This window comes from Cetorhinus maximus, chromosome 4, assembly GCF_964194155.1.
Source record: "Cetorhinus maximus chromosome 4, sCetMax3.hap1.1, whole genome shotgun sequence".
Classification (NCBI taxonomy): Eukaryota; Metazoa; Chordata; class Chondrichthyes; order Lamniformes; family Cetorhinidae; genus Cetorhinus; species Cetorhinus maximus.
The window spans coordinates 55,059,168-55,083,965 of NC_135882.1; the positions used below are offsets into that span (position 1 = coordinate 55,059,168).

The window sequence follows — 24,798 nt, forward strand, 5'->3', positions numbered from 1 at the left end:
TGTGGGTGTGAGACTTGTAGCAGTGCTAAATGTGCAGGTGAGATGAAGCCATGAACATGAAGTTTGAGTTGTGGTTGATGATGTTTGCTGGAAGGCGAGTGAAGGGCAGGCGGTGAACTGAACAGTGTATGAGGCTAATTGTTCCATTGTAAGGAAACAGCATTTAAAGATGAATCGACTGGCCTTGACCACTTGTGTGAAGTTATTGAACTTCTTTAGGCACTACATCCAGGTCCTCAGGGCTAAAATGCTGGCATTGAGGTGAGGTGAGAGTGACTACCCTTGACATCAAGGCCGCATTAACCGAGTGTGGCATCAAGGAGCCCGAGCAAAACTGGAGTCAATGGGAATCAGGAGAAAACTCTCCACTGGTTAGAGTCATACCTAGCACGAAGGAAGATGGCCGTGGTTGTTAGAGGTCAGTCATCTCAGCTCCAGGACATCACTGCAGGAGTTCCTCAAGGTAGTGTCCTCGGCCCAACCATTTTCAGCTGCTTCATCAATGACCTTTGTTCCAGCATAAGGTCAGAAGTGGGGATGTTCACTGATGATTGCACAATGTTCAGCACCATTCACAACTCCTCAGACACTGAAGCAGTACAAGTCCAAATGCAGCAAGACCTGTACAATATCCAGGCTTGGACTGACAAGTGGCAAGTAACATTTATGCCACACAAACAGAATGTACCATCTACAAGTTGCACTGCAGGAATGCACCAAGGCTCCTTCCACAGCACCTTTGAAACCCACAACCACTACAGGGCTGCAGATAGATCGAAATACCACCACCTGAAAGTTCCCCTCCAAGCCACTCACTATCCTGACTTGGAAATATATCGCTGTTCCTTCACTGTCGCTACGTCAAAATCCTGGAACTCCCCTCCGAACAGCACTGTGGGTGTACCTACACCACATGGACTGCAGCAGTTCAAGAGGCAGCTCACCACCACCTTCTCAAGGGCAACTAGGGATGGGCAATAAATGCTGGCCCAGCCAGTGAAGCCCACATCCCTTGAATGAGTAATAAAAAAATAAAACTGATTCCACTGCCTACACAGTGTCCAGCAGGTAGGGCTCCTGATCTCCCGTGGATAAAGGCTGCTCTTTTCCTGTCCATATCCTGCACCAAGGCTTCCAGTACTGCAGTGGGGAACCTAAGACTCCACTCTCTGTCATGCTGTGCCATTCCAATGTCTTTCCCAAGTTAAGTTCACATTTAGAAATGACTTTGAGCATCGGCTCCAGTCAGAATGCACCTCCTCTTTAAGAACTGCAGGCTTGCTTTAAGTAGTGCTGGCTAGCTTGAACTCATGGCAGCCTCTCATGCTTTTGGGCCCCCTGTTCAGGTGTGCAATCACTCAGCAGTGTGTTCAATACTGGTTGCATGCTGCAATCATCTAAATGAACATGCAGAAGCTTGCCTGCGCTGGAACGTGCAGGCAGGGGTTACTCGTGCTCATTTTCAGGGGCTATCCAATTTTGCCCCCAGTGATCCCTGGTATAATATGTTGCTTATTGAAATATCATTTGATAGACTCATAGACGTTTACAGCTAGGCTGTAAAGGAGGCTATTTGGCCCATCATGTCCACGCTGGTCAACAAAGATCTGACTACACTAATCCCATTTTCCAGCGCTTGGCCCATAGCCCTGGAAGCTGTGGCAATGCAAGTGAATATCTAAATACTCCTTAAAACTTACGAGAGTTTCTGCCTCTACTATCCTTTCAGGCAGTGAGTTCCAGACTCCCACCACCCTTTGGGTGAAGAAATTTCTCAACTCCCCTCTTAGCCTTCTACCTCTTATCTTAAATCTATCTCCCCCCACCCCCTGGTTATTGACCCCTCTACTAGTGGCAAAAGTGCCTTCCTCTCCATCCTATCTATGTCCCTCATAATCTTATACACCTCTATCGGGTCTCCTCTCAACCTTCACTGCTCCAAGGAAAACAACCCCAGCCTATCCAATATTTCCTCATAGCTCAGACCCTCCAGCCCAGGCAGCATCCCGGTAAATCTCCTCTGCACCCTCTCCAGTGCAATCACGTCCTTCCTATAAAGTGGTAACCAGAACTGCTCGCAGTACTCCAGTTGTGGCCTAACCTGCGTTTTATACAGTTCCAGCATAACCTCCCTGCTCTTGTATTCTATGCCTCAGCTAATAAAAGCAAGTATCCCATATGTCTTCTTAACCACCTCATCTACCTGCCCTGCTACCTTCAGGGATCTGTGGATATGCACAACAAGGTCCCTCTGATCTTCAGTAATTTCCAGGGTCCTACCATTCATAGTGTAATCCCTTGCCTTGTTAGCCATCCCCAAGTGCATTTTGTATGTCTCAAATCACTGTTTAAATGTAATATTCTTTATGGAGCTAATCTTTAAAAATAGTATCTCCAAATTGCTGAGCGTAACTCTTAATTCAATCTCCCCCTACGCACCCACGCTCCCCCCCCCCCCCACCCTCACAGCCCAGGTGTCCACATGCTCCCACTAACATCTTCAATTGTATTAAAAGTGGTTAGGCCTTCTAGACCACACCACTCACATCCTCTTACCTCACAACCTGTCCTTGTCCGTGTCCCATGCTCCATCCATGCTCATTCACCCAGTATACACTATGTACAGAACCAATGAGCCGTATAATAACAATGGCAAGTGTTGCAATGCTGAGGAAAAGAGAAACTTTGGTCTGGATTTAATGCTCTGCCGATGACGAGTTTGAAGGCAGGGGTGGGGGAGGCTATCTAGTGGATAGCCTACCTGACCACCCATGCCCTCACTGCAATTATACCAGCAACAGGCATGGCATTGGGCAGTCCACCTGCTAGTGGACCAATTGAGGCAATTAATACCCACTTAAGTGCCTTATCCCACTGCCTTCGGCATTTAACTGGTGGCAGGAAGTGCCCACGCCAGGTTTACAGGGTCTATGCTGGCTGGTGGTAGGTGGGTAAAGGGGGTTGCTTCTTACCTGGCTCGATGGGCCAATCAGTGGGTACCCACGTTGTAATCTTCCTCCCCATGTTGCCCTCGCCCAGGGCCTCATAAACCCCATCCCCACCCCCACCCCCTGCTGACCGCAAAAGCATTTAGCAAAGTTCCAATCCATCACAGCTCACCTCACCATCATCCATAGCTCAATGAGGCAGGGCTTTGTTTCCCTGAGGGGTGGCAATCCTGCCTTCAGCCTATTAATTAGCTTCCCTTAATTAACCTGTCTTTGTACATGTTACTATTAATTTTGTTCTGAATTATTGTTTCTAGAAGTTTCTGCACCACCAAATTTAAACTGACTGGCCTGGAGTTGCTTGGCTCATCCTTACATCCTTTTTTGAACAAGGGTGTAATGTTTGCAATTCTCCAATCCCCTGGCACCGCCCCTGAGTCTACAGAAGATGGAAAAAATTATGGCCAGTGCCTCTTCAATTTCCACTCTCACTTCCCTCAGTATTCTTGGATGCATCTCATCCATTCCCAGTGCCTCATCAACTTTAAGTACAGGCAGCCTATCCAATGTCACCTTCTTATCAATTTTAAACCTTTCAAATATCTGAATTACCTCCTCTTTCATCATGGCCTGGGTAGCATCTTCTTCCTTGGTAAAGACAGATGCAAAGTATCCATTTCTCACCTCAGCTAGAGCCTCTGCTTCCATGCATAAATTCCCTCTTTGGTCCCTAATCGACCCTACTCCTCCTCTTACCAATCTTTTACTATTTATATGACTATAGAAAACTTTGTGATTCCCTTTTATGCTGGCTGCCAGTCTATGTTCATGCTTCCCCTCTGCTTCTCTTATTCGCTTTCTCGTTTCCCCTCTGGACCTCCTGTATTCAGCCTGGTTCTCCGTTGTATTTTCCACCTGACATCTGTCATAAGTGCACTTTTTCTTCTGTATCTTAATTTCTATCTCTTCTGCCATCCAAGGAGCTTTGGATTTGTTTACCCTACCTTTCCCTTTCAAAGGAATATACCTTAACTGTAACCAAACTATCTCTTCTTTGAAAGTAGCCCATTGTTCAGCTATTGTTTTTCCTGCCAACCTTTGACTTCAATTTATTTGGCCCAGATCTGTTCTTACCCTATTGAAGTTGACTTTCCATCAGTTAATTATTCTTACTCTGGATTGTTCTTTGTCTTTTTCCATAGTCAACCTAAACCTTATGATACAATGATCACTATCTCCAAAATGTTCTCCTATTGACACTTGATCCACTTGTCCCAAATCTTTCCCAAGAAACAGGCCTTGTAGTGCCTCTTTCCTCACTGGACTGGAAACATGCTGCTGTAGAAAAGCTTCCTGAACACACTCTAGGAACTCTTTCCCCTCTCTTCCCTTTACACTACTACTTTCCCAGTCTATATTAAGGTAATTAAAGTCCCCCATTATAACTACTCTATAATATTTCCACCTCTCTGTAATTTCCTTGCACGTTTGTTCTTCTATATACGTCCAGCTAGTTGGTGGTCTATAGTCTACACTGAGCAATATAATTGCACCTTTTTTGTTTTTAGCTGTAGTCAAATGGATTCTGTCATTGACCCCACCAGGACATTCTCTTCCACCAGCACCCAGTCCTGCCATTCTGTGAGCCAGGTCTCTGTTATAATCTGCACCTGTAATTCACCAATCTTATTTACCATACTCTGCGCAGTCATGTACAAGCACAGTAACACTGATTTAAACTTTATTCCTTTCTACTTTCATCCTTTTAACTTCCTATTCCCTGTTCTAGTTCTATCTATCTATTCCAGTATGCTGTGTATCTTGTATTCTTCTCTGATATTATCTCCTGGTTGTCACACCTCTGCCAAGTTAGTTTATCAGAGGATACTGGAATCATTTTAGGAGTTGGCTTCTACAGAAGGTAAATTTGCTGCTGTCACAAGTGGACTCAATTGCTGGAATTTAACTGGGCCAATTGGAGCAAGTTTGGAAGTGGGCAGGGTTGGGGGGTGGGTAATAGGGACAGGGACCAGAGGGGAGGGGGGGAGGTAGTTGCGGGCGGTGGGGGATTCTTTGAGGAGGTAACGAGTAGGTTAGACAAAGGAGAGCCAATAGATGTTATCTACTTGGACTTCCAGAAGGCCTTTGACAAGGTGCCACACAGGAGGCTGCTCAGTAAGATAAGAGCCCATGATGTTAGAGGCAAGATACTAGCATGGATAGAAGATTGGCTGTCTGGCAGGAGGCAGAGAGTGGGGATAAGGGGGTCCTTCTCAGGATGGCAGCCGGTGACTAGTGGAGTTCCGCAGGGGTCAGTGTTGGGACCACAACTTTTCACTTTATACATTAATGATCTAGATGAAGGAACTGAGGGCATCCTTGCTAAGTTTGCAGATGATATAAAGATAAGTGGAGGGACAGGTAGTATTGAGGAGGCGGGGAGGCTGCAGAAGGATTTGGGCAGGTTAGGAGAATGGGCAAAGAAGTGGCAGATGGAATATAACGTGGGGAAGTGTGAAGTCATGCACTTTGGTAGTAAGAATACAGGCACAGACTATTTTCTAAATGGGGAGAGAATTCAGAAATCTGGAGTGCAAAGGGACTTGGGAGTCCTAGTCCAGGATTCTCTTAAGGTTAACTTGCAGGTTGAGTTGGTAGTTAGGAAGGCAAATGCAAAGTTGGCATTTATTTCGAGAGGACTAGAATATAAAAGCAGGGATGTGCTGCTGCAGCTTTATAAGGCTCTGGTCAGACCACATTTAGAATATTGTGAGCAATTTTGGGCCCCATACCTCAGGAAGGATGTTCTGGCCCTGGAGAGGGTCCAGAGGAGGTTCACGAGAACAATCCCAGGAATGAAAGGCTTAACATATGAGGAACATTTGAGGACTCTGGGTCTATACTCGATGGAGTTTAGAAGGATGAGGGGGGGATCTGATTGAAACTTACAGAATACTGAAAGGCCTGGATAGAGTGGATGTGGCGAAGATGTTTCCATTAGTAGGAGAGACTAGGACCCGAGGGCACAGCCTCAGAGTAAAGGGAAGACCTTTTAGAACAAAGATGAGGAGAAACTTCTTTAGCCAGAGAGTGGTGAATCTATGGACTTCATTGCCACAGAAGGATGTGGAGGCCAGGTCATTGAGTGTATTTAAGACCGAGATAGATAGGTTCTTGATTGGTAAGGGGATCAAAGGTCACGGAGAAAAGGCGGGAGGATGGGGTTGAGAAACTTATCAGCCATGATTGAATGGCGGACCTGACTCAATGGGCCGAATGGCCTAATTTCTGCTCCTATGTCGTATGGTCTTATGGTCTTATGGACTATGCTTGTTCAGAAGTCCAACATCATGATATAGCTTCCGGATTTTTCCAGAGGCAGTAACCATGGATGGTGGACTTGTTGTGGCAGATCATCAGTTAAGGTGTTTAAAAAGGCCAATTAATTCAAATTTTGTGGCACATTTCTAATTTTATCAGTGGTGCCCAGGAATCACGGGGCTTCAGAGGCCTGCCTGGCTAAAGGAGGTGGCTAGGAGATAAGAATTCAGTACTGTATCTGCCAGCCCACAATCCAGAGTCAAGGTGTGGTGGAAGGGAGGGTGTTAATTTGAGGGCATTGCCATATCTCGGCACAAGTGGGGTAAAGTTGTTAGCATCGAGGGGACGTACTGCTGGTGTCACAGATGGGCAGTGGCCCTTACTCCCAAGGAACTAGCCTGGGAAAGGTGTAGCAGTAGGTCAGCTGGACAGAACACACATGACTAGGAGACAGCCCACATGCTACGAGGCTTACCCATCCAGTCTTTGTGCCCCACGTACCCCACCCTCCACCCCAAGGAGAAGGGGCAATTGCTCAGAGGGAGGAAGGTCCAGGCACTGGTGGGAGCACAGCAAGAATGTAAAGAGCAATAAGAAGGCCAGCCTCCAGGTGAGCAGGCTGGAGAAGTGTGCAAGAGGCACACCAACAGCCTCCTTTGCAAAGAAGGGCCTATCTCCCGGAGAGAGTCTACGGTACATGACTAAATTATCGGCGGATGTCTGAGTGATAGTGTCAGTACAGGCTAAGCCTCTCCAGAGAGGCCGTCATTGATCCTGTGCCATGCTACAGGATAAAATGAAACCCATGGGGTTGGTGGACACCCAATGCCAGCAGCCCATCGTTGTATCAAGGAGGTCACCACTGCCCTGCTCAAGAGGGCCAGTGACTACATGCACTATTGAACCAGCCCTGACAGTCAGGTGGAGGGGTTCATCCCCAATTTTAACTGTTCCACCATTGGTGCCTTCAGTTGTCTGGACCCCAAGCACTGGAATACCCTCCTTGCACCTTGCTGCCTTTCTATCTCGCTTTACTTCATAAGCCCCTCTGTAAAACCTATGTCTTTGACCAAACTTTTGGTCATCTAACCTAATACCTTCTTCTGCGGCTTGGTGTAATACTTCATTTGAGAATGCTCCTGTGAAGTGCCTTGGGGCATTTCATTACGTTAAAGACACAATCTAAATTTAAGTTGTCATTAAACGTTTGTGAACCGTGGAGATGCTTTGATAAATTTCAGAGAACAGATGGTCATTCCAGGAAGAATGTAACATGGATAACATCATTTCATTGATGTGACCCCTTGATTGGTACTAGTTTTTAAATTGTTGGGTTGTGCTAAGATGCCTCATGGACCAGGTACTGGTTCTAATCGGAGTTTGGTTCTTGGAAAGGGAAACCCTGTTGGATCAACTGATTGTTGCCTTAGAAAAATTCCTGAGGAAACAATCCTTTCCATCAGCCTTAATGGCATAAATGGGACATTCTGCAGTAACACAAAGTTATAGAGGAATCAATGATTATCAGGTTTCGGAATGGTCCAGGTACTGGGTGCAGGTGTCATACAATGCAAGGATGTAAGTACCTTTACCAGATCTGGCTATTGCAACAGAAAACAAAATTGAAACGTAAATACATAACAGGTGATTAGCTAATGAGTAAAACAGGCTCCCAACTGCAAATCTTATCACCATTTTGGCAGGGACTAAATCCAGAAAACCCCGCTTATTGTTTAGTAACCACCTGAACTGAAAAATATTACGTCTCTGCACCTATTACAGCTGACGAGACTAAATGTAAGGTGATTATTACTGTGACCCAGTCTACTGTGTGATTACTTGTCAAGTTCATTTAGAGAGAAGATTACATTTGATATCTGAACAGTCACGGTTTCAGAATTAATTGAATTGAACTTTAAGGTCATGTTCTTTCAACATTTATTTAACTTTTCCGAACCACTGCATTCTTTGCCTGAACATTCATTAGCAAAGGATTGTCCTATTTCCTTTCTACCTCGGCAGAATTGCTGAAAAACTGAAGAGTTCCACCTTCAGTTGCATTCATGATGAAGTTAGAGGGATTAAGTCTAGCATGCATTCAAATTAATGTACTTGGAAAGTTGTTGGACTCAGAACAAAAGCATACTTGGGCTTAAAATCTTTAGCATTTAAAAATCATGTTATCACGGCTCTAACTGCAGGTAAATTTTGTGAGGATGTGCTTATGTTGGGGGTGTGCAGGTCAGAATGCTTGATTTGTGAAGTTCCAGATTCCAGTCATTAATTTTAATGGTCATAAAACCAGGTGCTCTATGAATTGTGCTGTTCTCCATGCCCAACTCTCCAATTGTTTTTTGGTCAAGCGAGAACTTCATTTTACAAAACTTGCCCTTGTGCCTCTTATTTACTCTGCATCAAGCAGAAATATATGAGAACAGAATGATCAGTGATATAGTATGATAGAGCACAGCCTGTGTTACCAAGGCGTACTGGGTACAAGAGTGATTCATGCGCTGCTGTGTTATAGCCCTACCTGTGCTGTGAGAAGGTGATGAGCTGGGGACAATTATATTCTCATTGAGAGAAAAGCATCAAATGTGAAGTTGACAGGTTGTTATTATGGTAGCTTATAGTGGCATTGCAACATAATGGTCTCTCAAGAGAAATCTAAGCAAAAGGGGATCTCCTAAGATTGTTTTTAAAATTTGGAGTAAAAAAAGCAATGAACTAAAATAAATCACCTCAGAGGCAAAGCTTGTGTGGTTCATTGACCTCAACTGAGGTGAAATTGTAGGTTTATTTTCCCTTTTATTCCATTTTAAAATTTCAATCTAAGAACATGAAGGAATAAGAAAGTAGGGACCATCCAACTCATCCCATATCAAAATAACATTGTCGCTGAAATAAAAGAAGAAAATGTTTGAAATTCACAACAGTTCCATCACTATCTGACAAAAATAATAGGTTTGTGATTTTATGAATGGAAGAAGTATACAAGGGTATCTAGCTTAACTTCCATGCTCATATTCATTATATGTGCTGCAGCCATGCAAAGCTTTGTGCTGGGAGTCTTAACTCATAAAATATCCCCCAATGCATTTTATCCAAATGTGACATTCCTGTTTAGGTTGTACATCAAGAATCAGTGATTTTAAGAAGAGTGAGATATTCAATTATGTTATGACGAAAATCTGAATGGTATCTTGTAAGTCATGAGTATATTACATAATTTTGAATAGTTTAGGTTTAAGCTGCCTAGGGGGAAAACCATCACAGGTTGTTGCATCTTAAGATAAACTAATTTATATTTGAATTTTTTTTTAGTCTGCAATATTGTTGATCTAAATTCTCTTTCTTGTCACCTTTTCGTTACAGGATTTATTTATACTTGTGGAGGGACATTACAAGGATTAAATGGCACAATAGAAAGCCCTGGCTTCCCATATGGCTATCCAAATGGTGCAAACTGTACATGGATCATTGTAGCAGAAGAACGCAACAGAATACAGATTGTGTTCCAATCCTTTGCTCTGGAGGAAGAGTATGATTATCTAGCATTGTATGATGGGCAGCCTCATCCTGCAAACTTTAGGACAAGGTAAGTATTATTTTGCAAGGATTGTAAAGTGACCACAGAACTTCATGCTTTAGAATTTGATCTGTTTTTGTGATTCTATGTTAGGAGCTTTGCTGCAGTTTCATTGGATTTTTTTTCTTGTAGAACATATTTAGCAAATTTTAATAGCTTAACAAGATTTTCCCCTATGTCGGGAATTAGACTCATATTACATATATTCAGCTATAACTTTGATAATATTCTTTATACTAATGAGTTAGAATGTGAAATAATAATCAGTTCTGAACTTAATTTTATGTTAGGCATATTCACTTGTAAATAGATCATTACAGAAAAGAGAATGAATCATCCATATTGTGATTTAAGTATATTTTTACATTAATCTCATATGGCAGCTTCAAGATTACTTGGTTTTCACTTTCAATATAGAAGATGCTGTAGACCATCAGATTTATTTGTTACCCTTGTTCATATCATTTTCCTATGGGAACATTCCATAATTCGTTGGTCAGACTATTTGAAGTACTGAGAGGATTAGTCTTGTATATGGCAATAAAACAAAGTTCTAATGACTCCACATTTTAAAGCAAGTGCTTTTGCTACATTTGATCATGTAACAGATTCAATCAGTGCACAAGTTGTAAAAAACGTTGTTGTAATTAAACAGCATTAAACATTTCCATTTGATTAAAATGAAGTCTAGACTCAAATGGTGCTACAGTAGTTGTAATTGTACTTTGAAACACTGGATAGTAGCAGAATTTTAATTTTAATAAGTGTTTAAGATAAGTTTCACAAAGTGTGAAAAAAGCAATTTTCTAGTCAAATTGCAGATTTCCCTCAAAATGATTTGTTGAAATTGCTAAATTCAGATGAAAAAGTCAATTTATTGTTAGAACCTAAGTGATCAGTGCATTAGGCAATAGCCTTCAAACTCTAGGACTTGGGTTTAACTTTAAACTGATGGAATGAAAGCTGTTTCTGTGTGTTGGCAGTAAAGGTCTTCTGTAAATTGAGTTTGGGCAGTCTTAATTCATTTCTTAGTGACCATGGACCTATAGCTAAAAACTGTCTCTAATATGACACCAGTCGGTTATCTCACTCTAAAGGCTGAATTTTGCCGTCAGCAAGCAGGGGGCGGGGCCCGCTCGCCGACGCATAAAATGATGCGGGATGACGTTGGGCGGAACCCCCGACATCATCCTGCCCCATTTAAATTTTCAGGAAGGCGGGCCCACAGCAAAATCAGCTGCGGGCCCACTGACCTGTCAATGGCCAACTGAGGATCATTGAAACAATTAAAGGACCTGCCCGTCCAACCTTAAGGCTGGTGGGCAGGCCAGGAGCCCCGGTGGGCAATATAAAAAACATGAAACCTCAACCACCGGCGGGATGAGGTTTCATGTAAGGATTTAAAAAGTTTAATGAAGTTTTAGTGTAATTTATGAACATGTCCCATCTCGTGTGACATTGTCACATGAGGGGGTCATGTTAAGGATTTTTTTTTTCTCTATTTTTAACGTTTTTAAAACTGTCAGCGATCTCCCTGAGGCAGCACTTAGCCTCAGGGAGATGTGTGTTCTTTCATGCGCTTGCGCGAAAGAGCACGCTCTTGCTTTTGGGGAATCCCCCCTCTGCCTGCACAGGAAGCGCATAGTGCTTCCCGGCGGACGTCACGCTGGATGGGCCTTAATTGGACTGCCCACGTAAAATGGCGGTGGGGTCCATTTCTCCGGCGGGGATCGGCTACCCACCCACCAGAGATTGGGTTGGGCCCGCCTGCCCGACAGGCAGAAAATTCTGCCCTAAGAGGTCACAGAATGGCTGGTGTGAGAAATTGGGGAAAAATATATTACACTGGTCTAGTAGTGCTTCCTCTGCTGAGTTGGAGGTTAAAACACCTTAGTGAGGTGAAGTAGAAACAGCTTTCCTCTGCACCTAAGATGGAGTGGGAAGTATTCCATTCCATAGGACAAACATCCCTCTACTTGGTGAGCTGAATTTTAAAAAAAGAATCTTCATTGACTGGAGTAAAGAATTTGTTGATTCATAAAAAATGATTGTTTTTAAATTGAGTGAATTATTGAGTGAAAGCAGTGGGTTAAGTTTTAAATGCAATTAATTATTTTACACAGTAATTATTACGCAAAAAAATTGTTAAATAGAAAATGACTAATTTGTTTTAATTATTAGATACTGGTAAAACTTAAAGGCTTATGATTTCTAATAATTTTTGATAAAATCAGATGCACAAAAATAATTGTATTAATTGATGCAGCCTAGAAATTGCACTTTGTAATAATAGCTGTGAATGCATCATAGTTATATGGTATCACTTTGCTATTTTAACAAAACATTAAAATTAAACAACTTATATCTGTTAAAACAGCACAATAATTTTATGTGGGTAAGTTTTGGACAATAGTCTTTTCCCTTTTACTTATTTTCTATTGTATTCCTTACTTTTGCATATCACAATAATGAATCTTTGATGTGCTTTATGTTGAGTGGTATAGAACTGATTAAATGTTACTGAGGTGCAACAAGAGAAAAATAGGGTGAAATGCTAAATGGTTCAATGAACTAGTTAAAAAGTTAATAAATAGATTTCACCAAACTTGCTGAGCTTAATTTTTCTCTTTGTGGAAAAACACCTAAATTAGTTTTAAAACACTAGGATCAAGTTAATTAAGTTACTGAAATTAAATGTTTCAGACAGTGAAATGGTGCATTTTTTAATCACTTGAATTTGAATGCAGATGTATAGTTACCCCTCTCTGTACCTGATAAACCAATTTTAAAAATGATGATGTTGCTCAAGAAATTCAATATGCAGAAGAAAGGAAGATATCTTCCAAAGTATTGAAGAGTATGTGTCAATGACTGACATTCAATGGTGCACACTTGGTATGACACTGGCCAGAATCTTCTCCATTTTAAACATTTCCTGCCTTTATGATCTTGTGGGAGGCAGCCATTTAGCATTCTCTATCTGTAAGTGCTCTCCAATTAGGGATGGCAGTCTGCATATGGATACAGGAGGGCCAATCAGAGGGACCAAAGGGAGGGCTGGTCGGGAGCCCTACTAGAAAAGGTGATTGCTGCTCAGGCAAATGGGGAGCAAGAGGATGCCACAAAATGGAGACACTTCTCCAATACTCAGTATTCAATACTCAGTATTCGCAGCTGTTTTCTTACCTACTAGTGAGGAAGGGTTTATTCACATTACATTCACTCAGAGTTTGCTTTCTACACTTGAGGTTTTTATTGAATCACATCAGGATGAGTGGTACCTTGGCTGCCTTAGTTTGGACCTTGGATGAAGAGCATCATGATCAGCAGCACCATCAGCCTGCTTAGTGAGAGAGCTGCTGCTGGACAGCAGAGTGAGGAACAGCAGATCAGTGCACTCACAGGAGGCAATGTCTGCAATATAGGGTGCGGGGCAGAAGCTGAACTTGTTTGATATGCCAGAACAGCAGAGCTTCAGGAGTTCAGGCTGTTAGGTCAGGTGGTAGCAGAAATCCACTGCCTCCTAGAAGAAGTCCTGCTGCCTACTGATTCTGGTTGCCATATGTTACCAGTGACTGTCAGTAAACACTACCTTCAACTTCTTTGCCTCCAGATCCTACCAGGGCTCTGTCGGGGTCTTATCCAGGATCTCCCATGGTGGAATACAAATACGTAAGACGGATCATTGATGAGTTGTCTGTCAGGGCGGGCAATTATATAAACTTCACTTGCGATGATGCCAGTCTCTGTCTGGCTTTGCACAGATGCAGGGCATCATCAACTGCACTCTCATGGCAATCTGTGCATCCCCAAATGAACCATGAGTATTTGTTAATTGCAAGGGCTCCCAATCCATCCATGGGCATTTGGTGTGCAACATCTTAGAAACATAGAAACGTAGAAATTAGGAGCAGGAGTAGGCCATTTGGCTCTTGGAGCCTGTTCTGTATTCAATATGATCATGGCTGATCCTCTATCTCAGGACCATATTCCCGCTTTCTCTCCATACCCCTTGATGCCCCTAATACCCAAAAATGTATCAATTTATTTCTTGAATATACTCAGTGACCCAGCCTGCACAGCCTTTTGTGGCAGAAAATTCCACAGGTTGACCACCCGCTGAGTGGAGAAATTTTTCCTCCTCTCAGTCCTAAATGGCCTGCTCCGCATCCTGAGAGTGTGGCCCCTGGTTCTAGACTCCCCAACCAGGGGAAACATCCTCCCTGCATCTAGTCTGTCTAGCCCTGTTAGAATTTTATACGTTTCAATCAGATCCCCTCTCATTCTTCTAAATACTTGTGAATACAGGCCCAGTCGAACCAACCTTTCCTCATGCGACAGTCCTGGCATCCCCAGTATCAGCATATTGAACCTTTGCTGCACTCCCTCTATGACAAGTATATCCTTTCTTTGGTAGGGAGACCAAAACTGCACGCAATGCTCCAGGCATGGTCTCACCAAGGCCCTGTATAACTGCAGTAAGACATCCCTACTTCTGAACTCAAATCTTCTTGCAATGAAGGCCAACATACCATTTGCCTCCCTAATTGCTTTCTGCACCTGCCTATTTACTTTCATTGACTAGTGTACAAGGACATCCAGATCCCTTTGTATATCCACATTTCCCAATATATCACCATTTAAATAATACTCTGCCTTTCTGTTTCTCACACCGAGACGTATAACTTCACATTTATCCACGTTATACTGCATCTGCCATGTGCTTATCCACACACACAACTTATCTAAATTGCCCTGAAGCCTCCTTGCATCCTCCTCACAACTCACAACCCCGCCCAGTTTTGTGTCGTCAGCAAACTTGGAAATATTGCATTTGGTTCCCTCATTCAAGTCATTTATATATATTGTAAATAGCTGGGGCCCAAGCACTGGGCCCTGCGGTACACCACTAGTCACTGCCTGCCACCTGGAAAAAGACCCATTTATTCCCACTCTCTGTTTTTGGTCTGTCAATCAATTCTCAATCCATGCCAGCATATTACCCCTGATCCCATGTGCTTTAATTTTGCCCGTAGCCTCTTATGTGGGACCTTATCAAAAGCCTTCTTGAAATCCAAATACACCACATCCACTGGTTCTCCCTTATCTATTCTACTAGTTACAAGCATGATTCCCCTTTCATAAATCCATGTTGACTTTGTCTAATCCCATTAATGCTTTCCAAGTGTCCTGTTACTATGGCCAGAATTTTCTGCTTGACATGCGGGGGGGACGGGGACGGGGACGGGGACGGGGGCGGGGGGCGGGGGCGGGGGCGGGCCCCACAGATCAGTGCATAAAACGATGGGCGAGCATCCCAACGTCATCGCGATATTTCGCTGGATGGGTGCGTGATGAAGCTCGACACGCGCCCGCCATTAATTAACAGGCTAGTTAAGGCCCTTAAATCGTCAATCGATGGTGATTTTCAGCCGCCCGTATGATCTTCAGGTCGGCACACGGGCACAACGGGCAGGTGGGTAAGAGACTTTTTAATCAAACTCGTACACGGGCGGGATAAGAGGGCTCAGTGGGATCGTCAATCTGGTCTGTGAGTATTTATTGCAGAAAGTTTTTAAAACTTGCCTGTGTGATCTGTAGCAGTTCAGAACAATTTGCAGCAGGTTTCTGTGTATTTTGAACCTTCAGGTCAGCACTCTGCAGTCAGGAATCTTTATCGGGCCTGCAGCTTTCCAGAGGCCTCCATTTAGCCTGGGTATAGGTTCTGACATGTCCACTGGAGGCAGCTCCTCTGAGGAGGAAGGGAGGGATAGAATAAGGAGGAGGTCAGGAGTGCACAATCAGCCCCCAGGGGAGCCACCTTTGGGAGTACAGGCACATGCACAAGGGGCAAAGGGCCAAGAGGTAGTCCAAGGTGGAAGGGGCTGCAGAAGACGCCACTATCCTGGTGCCAGGGTATACAGGCGGTGAAGCAGCTACCTCAATATGACTGAGGAGCAGTGCCGAAGGAGGCTCCGACTGTCAAGGCAGACAAGGGCTAGATGCTGACCCGGGACTACACCAAGGAGGCAAGGACACCCGAGAGACTTTAATCCAACGAACCTTCAGGTAGCTCCACACAAATGGATCAGCAGGACCAGCCTTGCCTGGCGCTTCCATACTCGCCACTTAAGTGCTACATCTGCCACTTCATCAGCTGCAAATAAGGGCTTTTGGCATAAACTTCAATGCCCACTCAAACACTCATGACAGGTATGTAAAACATTCAAATGCAGAACAAAGGAGCCACCCTCAGCCATGATAACACATCTGGTTTTAATTTTCACCATTAGAAGTTCTCACAAAGTCAAAACAAAATGTTATTCAAGCATAAACAAATAATAAGTCCCTAATCTAGGACCAACACAAAAGCACCAGTGATAAACCCATGGTGTGCCTAAGGTGCCTTATGCTTACGTTTACAGGTGCTACGTCTTGGTGCTGCCTCATCGCTTGAAGTGGCTTCTGAGACAGCCTGCTGACTCTGCTGTCCTGTTGGCCTCGATGACCTTGGCAGCCGTCCTCTGGCCCGTGGAGCCTGTGCTGGGCCCGCCTGGGAGGGATCTGCCAGGTCAACAGCTGGCATTTCCCCAGTCGTCGCAGCCTCACCCGATGAAGCGGTCACTGGGAGAGGGGCGGAGCAGCTGTTGTCCTCATCTGGAACGCCCTGAGAGTAGCCCACAGATACGACAGGCAGCTGCTGCGCCGACGTGAGGTCGCCCCGGTCCTCCCTGTTCACCGTCGATGGATGGGCAACGAGCTGGGAAACTTGAAGCCCACACCATCTTCCACTGGCGCTGTGAGGCTTGCAGGTCTGAGCGTAACCCCAGAAGAACCTACTTGTTCTCCAGTCGCCACTCTCTCCATGGAGGAAGCATGACGCTCTGCCATGAGGCTCATTGCATCAGTGTTGCTCCGCGTGGACCCCTCCACCACAGACACCAAGCAAAGCATAGTCTCATGTAACACTCCCAGATGCTCCCACACACCCGGCTGCATTTCCTGCAGCTGCTGCGTCGCGGATGACTCCAGAGGCACATCATCAGGCACCGACTGAGCATGTGCCTGGTCCCCTGCAATCTTCTGACTGCTGGTGCCATCGGCACTCTCTGTCTCTGCCAGCTCCTCCAGCGATTGTGAAGTGCCCTCTCCGCTGTGCACCGGGACACTAGCCGATGTTGCAATGCCCACCGAGGTGCTAGTATCTGCGCTGGTGCTTGCCACACAGAAATGGTGTGATGCAGGTGACACTTGAGGGCCCTCAGGTGCGAGAGGGGGCATCTGGCTGACAGGCTCTGATGATGCTGAAAATAACAACAAGGACAGTGGATCAGTTAGCGTTCAGACAGTGACACACTTCATTACTTTCCCACTGGCTCATTATGCGCTCAACCTTCCAAAACCAATGGACACGGATATTGGTGGGGTGACAAATAGTCAGGAGGGTACCCTTACATTACAGGTGGATACAGACGGGCTGGCCAGATGGCCTAAGAAATGCCAAAGGGAATGTTATGTGGATAAGTGTAAGGTGCTGCACTTGGGCAGGAGAAACAAGGTACACGAGGAATGATAGAACCATGGAAGGTAAGGAGGATCAGAGGGACCTTGCTGGGCATGTCGACAGGCCTGTTAAGGTAGCGGGACAGGTACATATGGTGTTTAAGAAGGTAAATGCCATACTTGCCTTTATTAGCCAAGGAATAGAATATAGGAACAGGGAGGTCATGTTCCAAGTGCAGAAATCGCTGCCTAGACCACAGCTATAGTTCTGCCTACGGTTACGAAATGTGCTTCACGGGAGGGATGTGATTGGAGTGGAGAGAGTGCAGAGGTCATTGTCCAGGGTGCTGGCTGGCTTGGAGAGTTTTACTTACAAGGAAACATAGTTTAGACTGGGGTTATTTCCCCTGGAGCAGAGGAGATTGAGGGGTGACTTTATTGAGGTTTATAACATTATGAGGGGCATAGATAGGGTCGACAGAAAGGAACTTTTCCCCTTGGCAGAGGGATGAGTAACCAGATGGGATAGATTTAAGGTAAGGGGCATGAGGTTGACAGGCGATGTGATGAGGAACTTTTGCACACAGTAATGTGGAACGCACTGGCTGAAAGGGTGGTGGACACAGAAACCCTCCTAACATGTAGTAAGTATTTGGATGTGCAGTTGCGATGCCATGGCATACAAAACCATGGGGATGGTGGTGGCAAATGGGAGAAGGCGACTTTAGAAGGTGTTTGATGCATGCATCCCTGAAGGGTCGAGGGACCTTTGTCTATGACCCACACCTCTGACTCTATCGCTCTGTGACCGAGCAATGTTGCAACAATAACAAATCAAACAATCATCAGTGCTATGGATGTTGGGAGGACATTGCGGATCTCACTGTTGGCCTCAAATACCTGGCCATTCCACCCCAGCCTCACCGATACCAGTTGACCTGGGCGTATGGCGCCTCTCAAGCTCCAGGGCCTCCTGCTCGAAATGGCTTAACATCATGAGCTGGGCCTGGCTGCCTCCAGTCCTCGAAAGCTCACATGCATTGTGAGCATTCTTTTCCTGATAAACAAAGAAGGCCATTCATTGCGGCAATTTGCACATGTACTCTGCACGCACACGCCACACCCCAACCACAATGGCCCATATCAGGTCTCCAGTGCTCTTCTCCCCACTACTGCTGATCAGTCATACAAAGATAGTACACCTGCTCCCAACCCTCCCCCCAACAGCCAACTTGGACACATTCTGCGTCCATCACTTTAAGAAACACACGGTCTTAGCTCCCATAGCAAGAAGGCGCAACTATATGCAGCATCAAGGGCAGCAGATAGCTCTTGGCCATGAGACCTTGAGGCTGCCCTTCCACAATCTCATCACCATGAATAGGACATGTGTTGGAGTCCTGAGTATGCACCTAGCTTCATCTCCTGCAGGTTGCCCCCAGACTAGTCATGTGCGACTAAGAGCATCACATGGTGCGGGGGAGAACTCATCTCCTCATGAACCATTCAGGCTGATGTAAGCATGGGCACCTTCTGCTTGCCCACCCAGCTTATGAGAAATGCCCAACATGATTCAATGCACTCACGACAGTAAGACCTGCAGGGGGGCCCTCAAAGGCTAAGGCTACCTGCTGACTTAAATGCTCAATGCCAACATGGTATTCACCCTTCCAGAGCACAACAAGTAGTTGAAGCGCTTACGGCACTGGATCCAGGTGCGCCACACCACGTCGTGGGAGCTCACCACCTCCGCCACCTCCTCCCAGGCACGCTTGGTCATGTGGGGGGGCCTCCTCCTCCCATCGGGCCGACACCTCCCGCTGTGCTGCTACTCCTCGAGGAGGGCAGCAAGGCAGTCAGCAGAAAAGCAAGAGGTGCATTGGCGCCCCCGCTGGCATACCCTGCAGCCTGCCCTGCTCCTGGGGCAGACCCTGCAGTCTGCCCTGTTCCTTTGCCCTTCCCTCCAGCATGCCCTGCCCAGCCGACCCCCTGAAGTGTGACCTGGAAGTGGACATTGTGAACAGCCTACAGGAGGCTGTGAGGCCTTCCTTTAAACCATTGGACCCGGCAGGCTGTGTACGCCCGCCACAGCCCGCACATTCCCGCTATTTACGGGAGTCGGAAATGTGCTGGGCCAGCCTTAATTGGCCCGCCCACGCAAAATGATGGCGCGGCCCCGATCGCTGGCGCCAATTGGGTCCGCGCCCGCCCCCAGCCGCTTCTGCTCCGCCCTCCCGACAGGCAGAAAATTCTGCCCCATGTATTTTATAATGGGCTCTAGCATTTTCCCAACTACTGATGTTAGGCTAACTGGTCTGTAATTCTCTGTTTTTTTCTCTCCCTCCTTTTTTAAATAGCAGGGTTACATTTGCCACCCTCCAATCTGTAGGAAGTGCTCCAGAGTCTATAGACTTTTGGAAGATGACCACCAATGCATCCAATATTTCCAGGGCCACTGCTTTTAGTCCTTGTACTTAATATTTCCTTTAGTACTTGCACAAGTACTTTAGTATTTGTGCAGGATTTTCTGGAGCTGCCAGGATACTTTCATCCCACGCCAGTCCAAACTCCTGGTGTCTTCAGACATGGAAGTAGCCTTGAGGGATAGCTGCTGGAGACAAGGAATACCCACTTCAGATTTGGCCTGACACCTTTCAGAAATCTGACCAATGAAGGCAACAGCATTACAATGAATGCTATTGCACACCCGATGTGTGATCCAACAAACCATCAGCATGTTTCCCTTCTTTAATAGGATGTGAGCATCACTGGCAAGGTCAGCATCTGTTGCCTATTCCTAATAGCCTTTGAGAAGATGGTGGTAAGCCACCTTCTTGAGCCACTGCAGTCCATCTGGTACAGGTATAACTGAATGGCTTGCTAGGCCATTTCAGAGGGCAGTCAGTCACATTGCTGTGGGTCTGGGGTCATTTATAGACCAGACCCAATACAAATGGCAGATTTCCTTCCCTAAAGGAAAATAATGAATTAGATGGGATTTTATGACAATCGATGATAGTTTGATAGTAACCATTACAGAGACTAGCTTTCAATTCCAAATTTACTAACTAAATGAATTCATTAAATTTAAATTACTCCAACTACCGTGGTGGGATTTGAGCCCACACCATCCACTATTAATGGGCCCTCTGGATTACTAATCTAGTGACATTACCATGACACTGCCATCTACCCCATCAATAAAGAGATAAAAATCTATGCATTTTCAAATGATGGAATGAGATCTTTAACTTCCAGTTGATCAGTGAGATGGTCTCTGAACGTGAAATCCAAAGGATGACATTCCATTGCTTTGCGTGAAGAGGAATTTCTTGCTGAGCAGAACCTTTAGAATCTGAGGGCAGAATTTCCCAGGCTCTGTGGAAATGAGGTTGGAGATGGGGGCTTGGAAATTAGGAGAGAGGCGCATTGGGATGGCTCCATGACACATTCCTGCTGCTGGGAAAGTTTGCCAGGGGCAGGCCAGGATGTGGATTGGCCAGCTGTTCCATGGAGCCAACTTAAATAATTAAAGTCCCAATTAGGGGAAATATTTTGAGTTTGCTGGTGGCAGAGTGGTTCTGACCCCACCGCATGGGGAGGCCACCAGCTCCATGGAGTTGACTTTGCTGCGACAATCAGAGCCAGAGCCCCCGTATCCCCATATCCCATATACAGATCTGCAGGGCGGAAAGGCTGCCTACAGGGCCTCAACAATTCCCCAGAGGGCAATCCCTCCCCAACCAAGAACTCTGGACCTTTTTAAAAATGTATTCACTCATGGGATGTGAGTGTCACTGGCTAGGCCAGCATTTATTGCTCTTCCCTAATTGCCCTCATTCAGAGGGAATTTAGGAGTCAGCTACATTGCTGTGAGCCTGGAGTCATATGTAGGCCAGACCAGGTAAGGATGACAGATTTCCTTCCCCAAAGGGCATTTGTGAACCAGATGGACTTTTGTGACAATGGTTTCATTTTCATCAGCAAACTTTAATTCCAGATTTTTTTTTATTGAATTCAAATTTCACCATCTGCCATTACCCTGGACCGCTGGAGATCTAGTCCAGATACCACTACGCCACTGCCTCTGAGTCCACAGGCCATGGATCTTCTCACAGGGCTCCTTTGTAGTTCCACCAGTGACCACTACTGAGTTCTGGCGCTGCTGGGTATGCTCAGCTGCTAGCCAGTCAGATTGGCTGACAGCTCTCGAGGGCATGTTTCCCTTTCCCAGAGGGGCAGAAGTCCCAAAATCACCTCGTTAAGGCTGGACCCAGCGTATTATCGCTGTGGGGCAGCCTTTTAAAAAGCTACCAACTTTTTTAGTGGGGGTGGGTGGTGTTGATGGTGGGATTGAGCGATAAGACCTCTCATAAAATTCAGCCCAAGATATTTTTTTTTGCATCCTGAAGTCTGATGTTTATTTAAACACCAATGGAGTAAGTAACTTTTGGTTGCCTCTATGATTTACTTACTATAACTTAAATGACACAAAGGTGAATCTGAAGTATGCCTTTGTGATGTGTGGTCTTCATTTGTTATCATAATTTAAGGTCAACTATTCTTACCTTAACCAGCTTCCAATATTGTCCAATTTTAATGTATGCATCATAGATCATATTGAGAATATGGTAGCATTTGTTGATGTGGAAGAATAAAATGATTAAAATAATATAAATCCACAGAATTAATTTAAAATCTAAATGTCAGTGTTTTTCATTTGATGAAAGAATTGCAAAAGAGTAATTGTAGAAATTAATTTCCTTGCTCTTTTAACCTCTGAATTTCCTTGCTGCTGATATAAGAATGACCTCAACCCTATGCAGTTTTTGTTAATGGATTCCCTCTACATTATTCAGCTTCCTTCATATCACATTCCCACTGTACACAGAACTTCCAATCACCCCTCAGTACAATGGCTGGGTTGCTATATCCTTAAACTCTTTCAAAATGGATCCCATCTTGAACTCAATCAAAGCCCATCGACTTGCTCAGAGTTAACATTGATTTTGCTGAAGCAAGCAAAATCTTGTTTCAATTCAACTACTTGTATTTATATACTGTAGTGTCTTTAACATAGGAAAGTGTCCCAGGATATTTCACAGAATGTAAGAGAAAATATGGTTGCTGAGACAAAGGAGATTTTAAGAAGGGTGACCAAAGGCTTGAAATAAAGGCACGGGTTTGAAGAAAGGTGTTAAAAGAAGAGAGGGAGGGAGAGGGATGTGGGAGTTTAGGGAGAGTATTCCAGGACATGAGTCCAGTGACTGAAAGCCATGGATTACTTTAACCTTGAGGATCAGAATTTTAAATTTGGGGCACTGGGAGCCAATGTAGGTCAGTGACAGTAGGATTAATGAGTATTATTTTATAATGGAGTGAATTTTCACCCTGACACTGAGTTTTGCCTATTGGAAGCATAAATCAGAAAACACCTGTCAGACATTGTGTAATATTTTCTGTCTATTATTTCAGCCTTGCTCTTAAGTGCATCGAGCAGCTAACAGTTCTAGCTCCATACTTAATCTTTCTTCATCCATTTACTATCTTGATCTCAATATCTAATCTTGTGTAAAATGGAATCCCACTTCTCCTCCTCCATTGTTAAAGTTTCCTCCAAGGAGCTTGGTTTCTTCTTCCCTTCCAGATCAACCCAACGCAATAAAGCAGCAGTCCATTTTAACGGGAATACTTCTTCCATATATGGGGAGTTTTTTCCAACATATTTCTGGCACTTCCTTCAAGATATAAAAATATTGAAGGATATATAAAACATCTTGTCTTTTAGTTTCTCCGATAGCCATTTTTCTTCCTTTAGTTTTCCTTTGATCCTGCTAAGCACCAAATATATTGAGCCAGATTTTGGCTAATGGAACGGGCAGCTTGAGTCAGGAAATTTCCTGACTCGTTGGACCAATTTTGGTAGAAAGTACCCCGAAATGCATTATTTTTGCTCTGAGCGGAGAGTTCAGGATAGAGTTGGGTCCTACGACCCCAGCAGCATAACAAAGGTGGCTACAGGGCGGGGGGTTGCCAAGTGCTGAAAGCGTACTGCTTAGAAGGCCTGCCTTGGTTCTCAGTTTATTAAAGACTGTAATGCCCTCTATCCTTCACTCTTTACACCCATTCACCCCTCACAAACTCCCCATGGCCCCCAATATCCTACATATCTCCTCCATAGCCACTCACCCAGTATCCATCATGAGCAGACCTCAAGAAACATGTGGAGACGAGAAAAAATAAACTTCTAATAATCTAATACAGCTCTCACTCCTACAAACTTGATCATGAAAAGCAATCCCACTCATGAAATCCGTTCAAAGCTTTTAAGTTTCAAGTGATTAATTTATAAAAACAAATTTCTATTCAGTGGCCACACCAAAGGCAGTTAATCCTTTAAAAGCCTCTTTAAGCTGTCAATCATATTGTGAACTCATAATCCCCGGCTAATTGTAGTTTTTAAAACTCAGCCTAACATTCATCATGACATAATGATAGCCTTTGGGAAAATGCCTGTAAAGAACTTCATCGAAACTGCATGACCAGATAGTACATTTTTTCTAAGCTACACCTGTCAATCGAAGCAGTCCAGCAGAGATTTTTTTTTAATTTATCACTGACAGCTGCAGCCTGTTTTTTTTTTAATTTAAAGAGTGGGGCATTTAAAAATATGTCAAATCATGACAGCTATACAAACCTCATCTGCCCTTCATGAGCATTCACGATGACTCCATCAATTCATGAGTTCTGCACTGTTGATTGAGGCCCTTTGACCAGCCAACATGGGTTCTGTTTGAACTCAGCACTGAGTCCAGATGGCCCTGCTGAGCTCCCGCCTGCGTGAATCATGGCCGGTCCCCTTTCCCCTACCTTAAAAAATTGGATCTTTCAGAAGTAGGGCGCAATCCTGACTCTGCGAAATTCAGGCCCATTATCCTATGTTCCAGTCTTCCCTCCATCTCACTGTCTTGAAAATAAACATGTAGCACCATCTCCTATTCCAACTGATGTGTTCTTTCTGAGTGTCTCAACAACCATTTTCATGGTATTTATAGCGCTAACATAGCAACAGTCATTCCTAATGTACTTCATCTTCTATAATCTTCCAAATTCGATGTCCTGAATTACAGCCATTGCCATTCACAATTATATTGGGGATGACTCCATTAACATTCTGTCAGAAATGGAAATTTGACTTATGAATGGCAATAGTATGCTTTTCAATTCTCCCGGTCCAGCCACCAGCTGCCCTTCCCAAAATGTCACATATTGCAGTTTGGTCTACTTCATACACTCCTGCATCATCTTCATCTGCAAACACTTCACTTTGTTCCATCCTTTCACTTCCAGTTTAAATCGCCATTCTATACCTGCATTCCAAGGTCACCCTAAGTTTCTCACTGAGATCTCCTCCATCCTTTCTTCCCTTAAACTCTG

At 44.6% G+C, this 24,798-nt stretch overlaps 1 protein-coding gene across 1 annotated transcript in view; it reads left to right on the forward strand.

The window, feature by feature from the left end:
- csmd3b (CUB and Sushi multiple domains 3b) overlaps window positions 1-24,798 on the forward strand; it is a 2,128,577-nt gene that overhangs the window by 87,989 nt on the left and 2,015,790 nt on the right. The window contains exon 2 of the mRNA XM_078541225.1: window positions 9,594-9,867. Within this exon, the coding sequence (XP_078397351.1) occupies window positions 9,594-9,867 (274 nt within the window). The remainder of the gene's footprint in view (window positions 1-9,593; window positions 9,868-24,798) is intronic.